This window comes from Opisthocomus hoazin, chromosome 2, assembly GCF_030867145.1.
Source record: "Opisthocomus hoazin isolate bOpiHoa1 chromosome 2, bOpiHoa1.hap1, whole genome shotgun sequence".
NCBI lineage: Eukaryota > Metazoa > Chordata > Aves > Opisthocomiformes > Opisthocomidae > Opisthocomus > Opisthocomus hoazin.
Genome location: NC_134415.1, coordinates 98214389 through 98229893, shown reverse-complemented (window position 1 = coordinate 98229893; position 15505 = coordinate 98214389). Strand labels below are relative to the sequence as shown.

General features: G+C 41.3%; 1 protein-coding gene across 4 annotated transcripts in view; it reads left to right on the top strand.

The window, feature by feature from the left end:
• Positions 1 to 15505, top strand: part of COL19A1 (collagen type XIX alpha 1 chain) — a 214630-nt gene that overhangs the window by 103065 nt on the left and 96060 nt on the right. For all 4 annotated transcript variants that reach the window (XM_075414584.1, XM_075414582.1, XM_075414583.1 and 1 more), the window contains 2 exons: positions 9897 to 9950; positions 10656 to 10691. In XM_075414584.1, coding sequence (XP_075270699.1) covers positions 9897 to 9950; positions 10656 to 10691 — 90 coding nt within the window. The remainder of the gene's footprint in view (positions 1 to 9896; positions 9951 to 10655; positions 10692 to 15505) is intronic.

Sequence of the window (15505 nt, the reverse complement as noted above, 5' to 3'; positions counted from 1 at the left end):
AAGAAAATCTTTATCATTGAAACTTTTCAACTCCTTTTGGAGTCGTGTCATTTTCATGATCAGTACTACAGATAGGAAATGCATACCATGGGATACTACCGATTAATATTAATCGGTAGTATCCCATGGTAATTTTTATCATATCTGTCAGCATGCCTCATGCATACCTAGGGGAATAATTGAGTCTTTCTTGTGAAATGAAAAGAAAGAAGAAAAAGAAGTGTAAGAAAACATCTGAGGTTAAAATCTAGTATATAATTGCCACAGCATTAAACTGACTGTTTCACCAGTAATTTTTTTTCGCCTACTGGGAAAGGTGATACCCTAAGTGACTTTTTAAAAACTTTGCTATATAAAATACTGTTATTCTTTGCAAACATGATGTCAAAGAAGGGACCTGTGAAGTTAGTGAGCAATGAAAAGTCCCAGGTTTTCAATGGAAAGGCAGAAGATGTATTGGACCTTTTTATTTTTACACTTGTGGGAAAAGGTGATAAAAGGTGATATGAATAATTTTAAAGGGATCCAGTGTCTTGATATGATAGTAACAGTCATTTACCTTCACACCCTTATGGCCTGTCTCTAATCTTGAACTCTCTTAGTATTAGCATTGTAAGGAAATATTTGGAGAGGAAGGGAATAATCCTATTACTTGAAAGTATGAAGTTGGTGGTGATATTTAATTATGTCTAGAGTCTGAGGATTTTGTTAGGGACAGAGGTGTAAGGAGATAGTAGATGTTACTTACAATCCAGAAAATTCTAGTAGTGTAGCAATTTGAAGTTTTTGAATGAAAAGTGCATGAGACATAAACTGAAAAATAGTATATTGTTTGGAGCTTTGAAAATACTTTGCTAAATTACAAAGGTTATCCCAGCATATACAGCTGACTCTGAAACTGTTGTTTTAATTTAGACTTTAAGGCTGCCCAGTGGAGAATGTGTAGTTCTGTTGTCTACTCATTAGAGTATTTCCAAGTTTTATTACTCAGTATAGATTGTCGATTTAATCTATAATAATGTTCTTGCACGTGGTTGGTTAGTGTGTTGGCTTGTTTACTGTATTTCCAGTACTTTAGATAATAAGTTGTTCTAGGAGATTTTAACGTGACGTGAGAATGAACCAGATTAATACAGGCCAGGGAACTGTAAATGATGATTTTCCAAACAGGTATCTCTGAGAGTGAAAAAGCTATTCTCCTCAAAAGACTATGCCAATGTTACAGCATTTTTTCTTTGCCACATGCATGCAGTGGAGTGCATATGCACAAATAGGTGCATTTCCAGCAGGCAAGACTTGGATGCTGCAGGAGCTGCTGGAGATCTCTGGTCTCAGTCCAGCTGATCTCTGAATTTTTTTCATTGGGAAGGGCATCTGTTGTCACTTCACCTGTTCTATTCCTTTCCTGTGATGATGCATAAGCACTGACTGCTGCTCTCTCTTTGAGAAAATTTTCGGAGTGTGATACAATTTTCTCAGGCTTTGGTGAACCTAGAGTGTGCTAAGTCAGAATGCATCAAGTAAAGCATTAGGGCACGAAAAGCATGTTTTACTTGGAGGGAACGCTTAACATAACAATTTTCCTTATGTTCCTGAACTGTAGAAAGAGTTTTCTTATTGATAATTTCATGCAAAGCTAACTACTCAGTTATTTTGATACTCTCTTTCAGACTTCTCTGATCTAATGTCAAATTTATGGTAAACATTTTGTCTCAGGGTGAAAGGTTAATGCACTTCTCAGATATTTCCCAGCTGTGGTAAATAAGTAACTGATGGCAGCTGGGAAAAGGCTGTGGACTCTGTCTTCTGACACTACTGGTGAGGTCTGTGTTGTGGCTGGTATATGTCTCTTCATCTTTGTAGTTTGTCTTCAAGGAGATGTTAAACAGGATCCTGGCTCTTGATGCCCTTCGTCCCTCTGGTCTCCAGTCCATATGGAAACCCTCCAGTCCAGTTGTCTGTTGCCAGGCAGGGTAAGCCTTAGAAACTCTGGCAGCTTCCCAGTAAGACTCCTCTCCTTAGGCTGGCTTTCCTGAAGCTTCTGCATTTTCTCCCAGATCAGCTCATTGTCAGTCTACTGCTGAAAGTATTCCTAAAACCTCACTGGGCTGTCATTCAAATCCCCTTGTTTGGGCTGCAGAGGTTTTATCACAGGGATTGCCAGCTACTTGGTCTCAGAGAGATGTCTGCTCATTAAACCCTTACAAACCCCTTGTGTGGCTTTTTAACCCAGCTCAACATCACGGTGTCAAGGTCAAAAGCAGCAGAAGAGTCTGCAAGAAAATCTAATTTATAGAAGCAGACTCCTTTAAATTACAGGATGCTTTCCCCATCCTGTGCGAGCACCAACACAGGTTTCGCTTTTAATATAACCCCCGTAGGTTACATGGGAGTACTCACAGAAGGTATATACTGGGTTCGGGTTGTTGCTGTCATTTGAACAGATTAGATGATACCCCTATGGGCTAGGATTCCTTCATAGGGTGGTTCCTCAGACCCTACAGGCGCATGGGATGCGATTTCCTAGCACAAGCAGCAAGCTGTGAATCCTCTGTTCTCTTCATCTTTTGTCCATTTTGCTGGTGATGAGAGTAGTACCAGTTGGCGGATCATCATGTTGATCCAAAAGAATTGGCTTAGGGGAAAATGTTCGGTTCCCTTTTTACACAGAATCTTTGACTGTTATGATCTTTTCCAAACGACTGAAACCATAGGAAGTGTTTGGTTTTCTGATTCTGGTTATAACTGGTTCTTCTTTTGAATGAATAGAATGTTCTCAGACTTGGTATGGAAGGTATTTATCACATCACTGAATAAAATTACTTTTTCTTCACCGTGGAACTCCAGAGCACAGCAAACATTGTATGAGATTGTCACTGGCTTGAAAAGAAAATTCAAATAGGAAAATTGTCATCTTTTATGCCAGTAATGTTGGGACACTGTTAATAAAATCCCATACTTTGAAGAATTTGTGAAACCAAGGTCATTTTTAGACCTTCAGAGCACAGTTACTTTTTTTTAAGTGTTTGCTTCTCCTAATCCAGTTGGTTTTGTAGGCTGACTAAGACTCCAGTAAACTAATATCAGAGAAAAGTCTGGTTAAATACTTGTCAAAAATAGTGTCAACAAATATGGTAACGTCTCCTTTAAACTCCTTGCACCAGAAGAAATACCACTGTCATCCACTTCCAAGCAAAAAGCCTGCCTCTATTTTAATCTTTCCCCCATTGGCCCCAATTTTGCTGACTTTACACCCTTATTAGTATTTGTAATATACTTGTTCCAGTAATTTCTCCCTTGGTCAGCGGTTGTGTTACAGTAATACCTGTCTTGTTATATATATATATATATAACATTTCTCATTTCAGCTATTTCTCACATTGTTATCTTGTTAACGCTGAGCTGGCCTTCTGCATGCATATCCTAATGCTTACATTATATATTGGCATCCATAGAGGAACCTTAATGTAAGTTTATTCTGACCTGTAAAAAGACCAAGCTGTAGTCCATACAGAGGTGAAAAAGGTACCAGTTCAAGACTGTTTGTGAACTCACAAATGTGTATTGTTGCATTTATCAAAAAAAGCTAGAATTAGATCAGGATGGAATTTAATGATTCATTTACTCTCTGTTGTAAGAGTTGCTGGAATTTTTGCTCCTTGAATTTCTGGCAAATCTGGTAACAGACTCCTTAGTTCAATAGAAGTTAGTATATTGTTCTCAAAATTGACCTCATTCTTCTAAAGTGTTGCATAAAATGGGCTTTTTCAACTCAAACCGTAATCTAGAAATCATCCAAATTATAACTGTTTAGATAACCACATCCATTTTACTGAAACACCCTGTTCTGGTCTCTCCCAGAGACAAGATACTGTACTGTACTATGCTACAAGGGGCAACAGATATGACTTAGCACAGGAATTCTTCTTGTGTCATTTCAGAGACAGACAGCAGCAGCTAAACCACTCAGCAGTTTTGAAAGGGTGGCTGTAGGGAAGAATGGGCATGATGCAGTACCAGATGTGGTTTTGCAAGCATTCACTATGTCTGGAACGTATTAAGATACAACATATCTTTAAAAAATATTATTGTATAGAAAATCAAGAAATACTTCTAATGGAATAACCTTTTAAACATTTTTTTTTATACTACTGTTATTTCTTGAGGTTATAAACTGAAAAGGAAAGCTAATTCACAGAATCACAGAATGTTCGGGTTTGGAAGGGACCTCTGTGGGGCATCTAGTCCACCCCCCCTTCTGAAGCAGGGCAATTCGGTCACTTTAAAATAAATACTTTATATAAAAACCTTTCTGGGTACTCAGAATGCCTGCTTCAAACACTGTAAGTCTTGTTGTCCAATATGTAGTTTCCCCTTGTCCTTTTTACGTGAGGTTGACCTCTGTGGTCATCATCTCTGCAGTAGCTGTCAAACTGCATACCTCACCGAGGTACACTGCAGGAACACTACTAAAAGCTTTAAACACACCAATTAGGAAAAAAATTAGGTTCAAAGTTCGACAGTGCAGGGCTTGGGTTCAATATCTTTTGTCTGCAGTTGTCATCTCTATTCAGTAGAGACATACACAGATATATCCCCTTCTGTGAGTTGCAGATTTTTCTTGTCTTTTCTCTTACATAAATATACAGCCTCAGAGCTAATTCTTAAACTCAAAATTATTGTTCCACTACTGATTTGCTAATATTGATTTTGAACTAGATACATACAGTTTGCATACCTGAAAAATTCCTAAAATGGCTTTTTAGAATATGGAGTGGTAGTGTTTTATGCAGTCTTTCAGGAAGAGGTGACAAGTAAAATGTAGTAAATGGAGACAGTATTAAAACTATGTCATAAATATGCAGACTGTAAAAAGAAAGCAATTTTTTGGCTTGGTTTTTGAATCCATCTGCCTATTACATTTTTTAAGTTCAAACAGCGAAACTACTTCTGATTTAACTATTACATATTTGGCAAGCTTAATAAAGGACAAATCAAAGCTAAATCAGGGGTATTTACAACAACCACAAATTTAATCCAAAGTGGGTACTTAAATGCTCATATAGTTCTAAATGGTGTTCCTTCCAGATGGTGAATTAATGTAATTTTAGCAGGAAGAGAAGTTGCACAAATATGCAGTATTTAGAACACTCACTGATTTAATGTTTCTGTACCCACGAAGGCACAGATGTTGCTTATCATTTTTGTGCCAGTTGTCTCTATCTTTCCAATTATTGCAAACTCAGGAAGAGAATTTGCAAGGGCAAAAAGGAGGCTAGGAAGAACTTAAGTTACAAAACCCTAATTCAGAGGTGGATGAATCTTTTCTGTCCTTGACCTATTTAACTTCCGCCATAATAACAAGGGTGGCCTACTTGTGGGATATCTCATTATAATTCAGTCCTGTATTGCCTGTATCAGCGCCATTTGGTATCTTTAGCAAAATCTTTGAATCCGTAGAGCTATTTCTGACTCACAACGTATATGCTTTTCTGTTGCATGCCTCTAAAGCAGTGATAAGAGGCAAGGAATAAGACAAATCGCTTGAGTTAAACAAAAGGAGTTCATGGTAGTTTGGTCCAGCATCAGAATTATGTTCATTCCTTACTGCAGAATGGCTTGAATTTGCTGGGCGTATTTCAAAACCTCTCACTTTTCCATGTGTTTTAGAGCATGGAGAAGACATCAAAGATAATGTGCTGGGTGCTAAAGATATTTTTTGGGGTGCTTCTAGCTAGACATGTTAGTGAAAGATCTGTATTGTAGCTGTTGTAGAAGATAGATTCAGACCAAATATAAGGAGTAAATTTTTTATGACGAGGATGGTGAAACACTGGAACAGGTTGCCCAGCGAAGTTGTGGATGCCCCATCCCTGGAAACATCAGGGGCTCTGAGCAACCTGATCTAATTGAAGATGTCCCTGCTCATTGCAGGAGGGCTGGACTAGATGACCTTTAAAGGTCCTTTCCAACCCAAACCATTCTATGAGTCTACAATTGTGAAATTGCTGTGTATGTAACGTGTAAGACGAGGCAGTATTATCTGCTTCTCCAGCTGAAGACAGAACTAAGGAGGGAGGTATGAAGGACTCGTGTTGCCTTTGTTGGCGTGGCGACCTGGTTCAGGAACGGCACGGCGACCAACCCCAGGCCGCTCGGGCCATCAGCTCGCAGACACCAATGTGGTGGACGGCAAATGGCGTTTATTGACGGGTAGCACAGTATTATATAGCTTAGGTTTACAGCGTCACTTCCGTCTGCTTACACCTATGGGCTAAACGCTACTGGTTATCAGGAGAGGAGGGGGGGCCTACCTTTCCGTACAGCACGACATCTTCCGACCGCCAGGCCCTAACTATCCACATTTCCCCCCTCCTTATGCTTAACTAAATAGGTTAATATAAAATACAAAAGTGTTAATACTTAACCTTAAGACTTAAACTTAATATCTGGCCAGACTTAACCTTACTTAACCTTAACTACAATTTAAAAAATGTAAATATTAAAATCTTACGATTACAAAGATAAGGTACCTTAGACAAATGCATTTGTAAATTAGCTAAAATATAATCTTAAAAATTCTATTGTTATTCTTATTCTATATTGTACAGTAGTGTTAAAAAGTATATGCTATAAACTTGAATAGAAAACATAAGGCACAGTAAACAGGTAGAAGTTAACTTTTAGGGACGATTGAGGGTAACACTGGGTAGGTACATTTTTAAAGCAGTTGTTGGTGTTCTACGAACATGATGTTAACTTTCTCTAGCCGACTCTTGACGAATGACACGATCTTGTTCAGTATACAGGGTCCAAAAATTAGTGTCATTACGATCATCGCAATCGGCCCTATCAAGGTGGATATCAGGGTGATTAACCATGGCGAATGGTTAAACCACGACTCAAACCATCCTTGTTGGGCTTCTTTGTCTCTTTTTCTTTTTTCTAGACCTTCTCTAAGTTTGGCCATGGTATCTCTGACTACTCCGGTGTGATCAGCATAAAAACAGCACTCTTCCCCTAATGCAGCGCAGAGGCCTCCCTGTCGCAAGAAAAGAATATCCATTCCCCTCCTATTTTGTAACACAACTTCTGATAGTGAGGAACTTCCAGGCTTGGACAGAACGTTTGCTGACTTGTCATCTTCTTTGGTCACCGGGGTATACGGGTTACAGGGGTGTCCAATGATCCGGTCCTGTGAACAAAAACTCACAGTTTTCATTAGTTTTACTCTGGCTAGTATGGTGCGAACAGCCACCTGGATCGGGGTTAGATGCTCTTCCTTCGCGACATGCTTAATCATGTCTGCGATACTCGACCCCGCTGATAGTGATCGCAGGATTTCTTTGGTTGTTGAATTACACTGCTGATGTAAACATTCTGCTACGACCGGGCCTTTTGCCTCCACAGGCAAGGCTGATGAATCGACCGCTGCTTGGAGACGATCCACAAATGTTGTGAAACTCTCACTTTCACTTTGCTTAATTGTGGACCATGGCGATGGTTTGGCAATGACTTTAGAGGCTATGTGAATAGCTTCTCTGGCCGCACGAGTAGTTGTAATGACTTCATGGGCCCGTAGGCCCTGGGCTTGTGCCTGGGGAGTAATCATTGTGGGATCTGTGCCCATTAACCGCTGCAGGCTGGAGCCATGCAGTGGATGGTCTGCCCCAGTTACTTGGGCCAATTGCCTCGCACAGTTGTCCTCCCATTCTTGTTTAAAAACGATCATCCCTGCCCCGTCAAAGATCAATCTACAAGTTTGTTTTATATCGAACGGGAGCATATCGTCTCCCCCGAAGACACCATCTATGAGGGCGGAGACAATGGCAGAATTAAGGCCTTTATCTGCGACTGCCTTAACAATCGCTTGTATATCCTTAGGGTTTATCGGTGTGTGGACCCTCTGTCCCCCGTCCGTCACCCGGACTGGGAACACTAGTGCGGCCGATGGGGTCCAGTCGGCGCACGTAATCTTTATTTTCCTCCAGTCCGTGAGAGGGATTTCTCCCCCTCGCAGTTTCTCTTTAATTTGGATGGGGATATTTTGGCTCTTGACTTTATTTATCTTTGTTTTCTTCTCTTCTAAACTTAAATTAGTTACGAGCCACTCATCCCCGCTAGTGTTTGACTCGGAGTCGGAACTCGACTGATTGGTTACTTCCGGTCTCCAGTACGTTTTTGCCGAGCTCTGGCCCCCTCCCCTATGGGCGGGCTGCTCCTCCCCCCGCCCGGGCCCGCCCCGCCCTCTGCTCGGCGGGGTGCCCACCTCACAGGCGCATCTTTTGAAATGCACTCGCCGGTTGGCTCTCTGCCCCCCGCTGGCCCCCCTTTCCCCTTCTAGGTCGCTCCTACCGCTCCTCTCCCCCCTGTTCTCCTCCGCCTCCCCTTTGTGTGCACTTGATAACTTTAGCACTTCCTCCCTGTTATCACCAAAGGAATTTTCGTCCCGCCTTTCCCCTTTGTGCTCGGTGCCATCTTGGGGCGCATAGGGCGGTGGTGTGGCCCAGACTTTATCAGACTCTGTTTCTTTCGCGGCACCCCTAGCCTCCTCGGCTAACCCGCCCCAGAAGGATTTAGCTTGTTTCTCTCCCTCCGTAAGCGGATCGGGGTCCGGGAGTTGAGGGGACGTGTCGCCCTCTTGCTGATTTTTAGGCTCAGCAGAACCGTTATCGTCTGGGGGGTGCGAAGTCTGTGTAGCTGCCCCGATTCCCAATTTTGGGGTAGCTAACAAACAGTTCTTTGCCGCCTTCCAGGTCTCCTGCTCTTGTATAGCTTTTTGCAGGGCCTGCACGACTTTCCCCCACGACTTAAGCTTTTTCCCACAACCCGAGGACATCGTTTCCTCGGCTAGCGCTTTAGTGCACTTATCCCACACCTCAGGGTGGAGAATATCCACCGGCTGGTCAATGACCCCAATTTGCAAAAGCCTCGCAACTGCGAGCGTAAAATCTTTGGGCTTACAATCAATTCCCCACTGCTTATGTAATTGCGATACGACCTTCACAAGGGCTTCCATCCTCCTTGTTGGTCCGGGAGCGTCCTCCCCGCCGGGCTGGTCCCGCCGCTCCGGCCGCCGTTCACCCGATTCCAGGCGAGTCTCTCCCGGGTTTCGGCACCACTTGTTGCCTTTGTTGGCGTGGCGACCTGGTTCAGGAACGGCACGGCGACCAACCCCAGGCCGCTCGGGCCATCAGCTCGCAGACACCAATGTGGTGGACGGCAAATGGCGTTTATTGACGGGTAGCACAGTATTATATAGCTTAGGTTTACAGCGTCACTTCCGTCTGCTTACACCTATGGGCTAAACGCTACTGGTTATCAGGAGAGGAGGGGGGGCCTACCTTTCCGTACAGCACGACATCTTCCGACCGCCAGGCCCTAACTATCCACAGACTCGATCATTTCTCTGATTGCCTTTTCAAACACCGGTGAAGATCGGAGTGTTGGAGGATGTGCAGCAGCTCTGAGCTGTACCCTGCTGCAGCTCGCTAGCTCAACATTGCTACTTGAAACATAAAATCCACAGCTCTCTGCCCACCTCTGCCTCTTTCGCAATTTTAGGAGAGCTTAAGTGAATGTACTAGTACTTTCTCTAGCATTCTGTCTTTGTCAACTGTGCAAGATACAGAACTACTGGGACCGCATTTCTACAAACTACTTGCTGTAATGGGGCACAATCAAGTGGATAGGTTGGCTTTGTATGTTTAGTTATGTGTTGAAGACATGCGGTCCTTGATAGATGTTTCTTTGTTCACAACATATTGAAAATAAAGAATTATGAGATAATACTTGAAGGCTTAGATGGTTAGTATATACTAATTCACAGCACTAAAGGGTTTTGTCCAACAGTTTCCACAAATGACAACAAATACGCATTTTTCTTCTTTGCCCAGGGACTAAAAGGTGACCCTGGTAGTCCTGGTGTGGCTGGTCCTAAAGGAGAAAAGGTACTTTTTATCTGTAAAGTTGTATTTAGATGTGAATGTGCATGACATTCTTTATATTATATTTGTTCTTATATTGAACACGTTGCCTTAACTACATGTGGCGAACACCCACTGCTGCCATTTGTGTAGCTCAAGGGGTGAAGAACATGAATACAGACTAACTGGAAGTATGGAAGACAAGTACTCTTTATCACAATAAATTTTGAAAGGAATTCAGAGCAGGAGGCTAAATTTGATGTTCTAAATTGCTCTCTGGGTGCTCTGATTTGCTCCCACGGGCTGAACCTGAAGGTCTCACAGCGCGATTCGTACCTCAGTGACCTAATTCTCTGAATGTGTTACACAGTCCGATGTCTTAACATATGTGAGCTGTCACACTGACTTCCGTGGCCACCTTGTGCATGTAAGCCGCAGCTTGTAATTTGGCATACGCAAGTGTGTTTTGAAGGACTGCTTTTTTTAAGCTGTGATTAATTTATGCAGGGGCTTGCCACTTTTTTTCCATTTAACCTGTGGTGAACTGTGTACATGTATGCAATTACTGAAAAAGAATATTGCTTGACTCATATATTTTCGTAATCAGAGCATGTTTGATGATTATACTGAATTTACTTCTGCCATGGTGCATATCCTCTAAAATGCCTCGGGGTTAAAAATGTATGACTAAACAGATTGCTGATTTATTTACTCTCCTATTTTAACCAGGGAGATGCAGGACCTCCAGGACCAACTGCCTTGAGTGTAAGTACACGCAAAACAAAAACAGATGAAAGAAAATCACTAAGAAATGTTGCAGTTTTTAGCTTATTTGCAATGTAAATACTTTCATTATTAAATTTAAGAGCCAAGTCCCTCTCTTTAGAATGCCTCTACATTTTCTGTATGCATTGTGAAGCAGGGAAAAGGGAATTTTATAAATATAAAGAAAATAACCATATTTAAATCATCTTGTTTTCCACCAAATACTAACAAGGATATTGGGGGTTTTATTCTGTGTGTAGATAGTATAAGCTGGTTAAAGTGAAAGAATCCCCTTGTTATTTTTAGTAAAGAACAGTTTTGAGTAAAAGTTTGCAAAACTAATCAATGCTTTTTGACATATTGTAAACGTTCTATTGTCAGGTTATGTTATTAAGTACTTAATGATGAATGCAATGCCTTATGTACAACACAGTATTTTATATATATATATATAGCAAGCATATGTTCAAATTTGACACACAAGATCCTATTTTCAGAAAGTTAAGGATGTGGGGACACATCCAGCAGCCAGATAGATGTGAGGCTGCCACAGCTCCTTGCCTTCAGGTCCAACTGGTAGCAGGGATGAGCATGCGTTCCCAATAGGCACACAAACACACGTACAACACACATAGACAGGTCTGGCCACACAGGTCAACACAGGTGGACACACTCAGCTCTCCCACACACACAAACAACACCAACAGCTCCATCCTGTTACCCTCTCTGGCTGATCATGATGATGGTCTGGTGCTAGGAAATATATACATATATTCAACGTGCATCCCTCTTGTAGCTGAGCTGACACACAGCCTAACCAGTTGCTGTCGCTGATCCTGGTCTCTCCAGTTACTGGTACTGGGACATTCAAGCACTTCAAGGCTCACAACCCCACTCCAGTTGCTGGTGCAGACCTGCTCGCTCAGACACTGGTGCAAAAACACGCATGTACACACATACACAAATATATATATCTTCCCCTGGCTTCCACATCATTTCACATAGTTGCCAGCCAGTCCGGCTTGATATTCGCTGTTGATCACACACACACTCGCATGCCAGCACTCACTCCATTTGTTGGTACCACAAAGGCATGCAGTATTGTCTTTTATGAAACATGTCGTATGCTTCTGGTTCCTTGCATTACATGATAATGCTGCTACCAATAATAAAAATAATTAAAATAATTTCAGTATTGGCTTAGTTATAGTCCAACTAAGTTTCAGTGATTGCACAAGTCTAATAGTATTTGAGAATAACATATGCTTCAGTATGAAGCATTGTCTGTCCAGAAAAGGAGGTTGCAAAGTTCTTTGTAGACAGAAAAGAGAATTGTTTAGAGTTTGTCTTTTCAAACACTTGCAGAGTTATGTGTTGTGGTCTTAACATCTATACAATCTTTTTGTCTTACATGATGACCAGATACACCTAACAAACACAGACTATAAAGGAAAAAGAAATGTAACATTTTAATGATGGAAAATCACTTGCTAGATTCTTATGAAGAACAATATTTCAATAATGTAGATTTCATTATAGTTTCTACAATTCTTGGAGGAAAAAACCGAGACAGGTATCTACCTTTCTTTATAGAAAAAGTCTGTATATCAGACTCAGGAAGTTGCAAATTTGGTCACATTTATTCCCTTTCCTGTGATTTACCTGCAAAAAAGAATATGTGAGGTCAGAAATGATCATTACTTGTCTTTCAAGTATCAGGGAAAGACTTCTTGAGTATGGATCTAGCAGTTTATTTGTGAGGATCTGGTACGTGCCTGTGCACCAGAAAAGAGAATTGACATGAGTATTAGTTGTATTCTAGCTAGGTGGTGCCATAGAGATGGTGGAAGACGGTTTTAATTTCCTTGCAGTAATCTGTGCCCCAAGCATCTACGAAGCCTGAATACAAATGTCCCCAAAACTCTCCGGAGCAAGTTTTGCACATGAAAGTGATAAATTGTGTCTGAATCCAAGAGATTTTGCTCATAAACTGAATAAGAAAGCCCCCAGTTAAAGACAGTCCATTTGGGTAAAAACAATTGAGGATGGTGCAAAACAGCGTAGCAAAAATGAAAACAAAGACAAAAGCTCCCGATTTCCCATACTGTAGTTCCACAGCATGAAGAGCTCTTCCCTCAGACTCAGTGTTATGAACTACTTCTACACTATTCATATTGCCCCTGTAATCCTAAATAAACTTCATACGAACTATCATTCATAGTGTAAATAGTTATTCATTGTCTTTTCACTGTCTTCATTTCCAAAACCGTAGCAGCAAGGTTCTCTATTAGATCTGACAAACACTGAAGCAGGTAACCAGAGAGCTATACCATATGAATAAATTCACTCTAAGGTTTCAAAATTAAGTTACCATGTTTTATGGTACTTGATTTTGGATTAAGAATTGTAAATATCCGGTATCTCAATTTCCTGGAGATGAATTAGCACTGTGTCCCAAGATCAGTATCTGTTTGCTACAGTTCAGGTCTTGCTGGAGGTAGACGGGGCCATCTATGTCCTTCAGCTCTTGAATGTACAGTCAAACTCTGTGTTCAAGAAGTTAACGGTGAAATATTTTTAGTAAACAATCTTGATTCTAGGACTGTTACTGCAGCAGATGGATTGGAGTTGATCTTGCTTCAGGTAGATTCTTGCAGGCCTTGAAAGAATAATTCAAATAGAAATAGGATGCTTCTGAAGATAAGACACAGGAAAAAGAACTGAGGATGTCTATTTTCTGTGTGCTGTAGGACCATAGAATGGTCCTTTTGAGCATTTCTTATGTAAAGTATGGAAAAATTACTACATCCATTCTGATAGCAGCACCTGGATACGTTACGCCTGTTTCAAATGCATTCATTGTCTTCAGCTGCAGTTATGGATGCTTAGCTTTCCTAAGAGTCATACTCAGAGTTAGTAGTGTGATACTGAAAATCAGAAGCTGCTTTCAGATGGACTGAATTGACTCCTCCTATACCTTAAGTGATTCACTTTCATAAAATGGACTGTCAAAGAATGAAATTTCTTTGATTATAAAATGCTGTGAAAATGTTTCAGTTCAGTTGATTCAGGCATAGCAAGATGTCTCTACATTGGTATATCCACTGGTGGTCGTCTTCACACTTTTTAAAAGGAAACATTTAGATTTTAAGAAAGTAGAAATGAGTCTTCAGAGGGATGTTGCTAACTGACATACTGAAACATTTTTGTGTGTAGCTGCTAACCGAGAGGAGAGACAAGAGTGAGTGTGAATTGGTTTAGCAGCTTGAAGACAGATGACAACACTGCGGGAATATATGGCTCAGCAGGAAGGCTTTCTCTCTCCGCCACTGTAAATAGTCATGCATTTCTGTTGGCAAGAGCTGAAAGAAGATGAATGATATGAATGGTGGTGGCTCGGGGAAAATCCGGTCTTCAGAGTTGTTTTATTTGTGTGACTTCTGTGCAGCCGTGACTCTTATGATATATCATCATGAAAGGATGATGTCGTATCTCGCTGTGAATAAGTAGTAGGTCAGATAATATCAAGGTTCATGTGTCACCGAATGAGAACTTACTATGTAAGGACCATTCATGCTCTTACAGCCAAAATGTGACATCAGCGTTTCAGTTATGAACCCTGCTAAAGCAAAGTTTTAAGATGTTCCATTCATTTGGGACTCGTGCGTAATGTCAGAAATTTATCCTCTACTTGTAGTCATTTTCAGTTTTTCCTAATGTGAAAATGATTTATTTCTTTTTATCAAAAAGCAAAATGAATTATTATGCTGGGGAGTGGGAAGGGAAGGGGAGTATGTGGTGTGGAAATAAAGACACACAGCTAAGTCAAAAATGCCTTGGGTCAGGGAGGGAATATTGAAAGGGACTTGGTTTTGCTCCAATTGAACGACTGGGCCTGGGTCATCGACTTTCTGCGCCAGTGCAATTGTGTATTGAGACAGGATGGGAAACTATGGCACTGCAGACCTGAGCTGCCCTGTGCAGCTCTTCCCTTCCGATGTATTTCCATAGAAGTCACACCAGTGGAAGAAGTTGTAGAAGGTCTACCGTATATGCTGGTCTCAGTATAAACTACATAATCAGCAGTGTTGTGCAGGGCCAGAGCGTTCTCCCCACACACAGACCTGCACCGTGGTCCTGTCCTCAGCACGGGGAGCAAGAACGTGGCAACAGGCTGAGACTGCTTCACTGCAGTCATTCCCAAACAGCTGGTTGGTGGCTCTTCAGTCTGCGAAGAGTTGTCCATAGTTGGCCGCTTCTACAGAAGCATATAACACCAAGTAGTAGACACTCTTGGTTTTTCATTTTTCTGTGCTATTGGTACTTGTGAAAGTCTAAAAGGTGTCAGTGACCCTGCGTCTAGAAGTGTTTGGGCATCCCTGATGTGTAGGAAATCCCATGCTGCTTGGAAGCACAGTAAGTGTACTCTGCCTTCCAACATGAAAAAACGCAGAAAAGATTGAAGTTATTGGTTGTTGGTGGAAAAAGCTGCATTTTCAAAAGCGTTCAACTGACAGATATAGCCATTATAATCTCTGTAAGGAATGGGGGATAGTTGGATGCAGTACGTATGGCAGAATTCATGAATACCCGGCAGCTGTAACAACCTATCAGGTGGATGAGCATAAGCCAAACTGCAAAACAGGGAAATAATACTGCTGCTTTTTAAGATGCAAAAGTGATTTTAGGAGTTCGAAATGGAAATTTCATAGCTCAGAAAGTGCATTGCTCTGAAAAAAAAAACCGAGAGCTCTGAATACTCCTGTTTGATGTCAGTTAGCAGAAAATCTCTACTGAAATCCTAAAGCATGCAC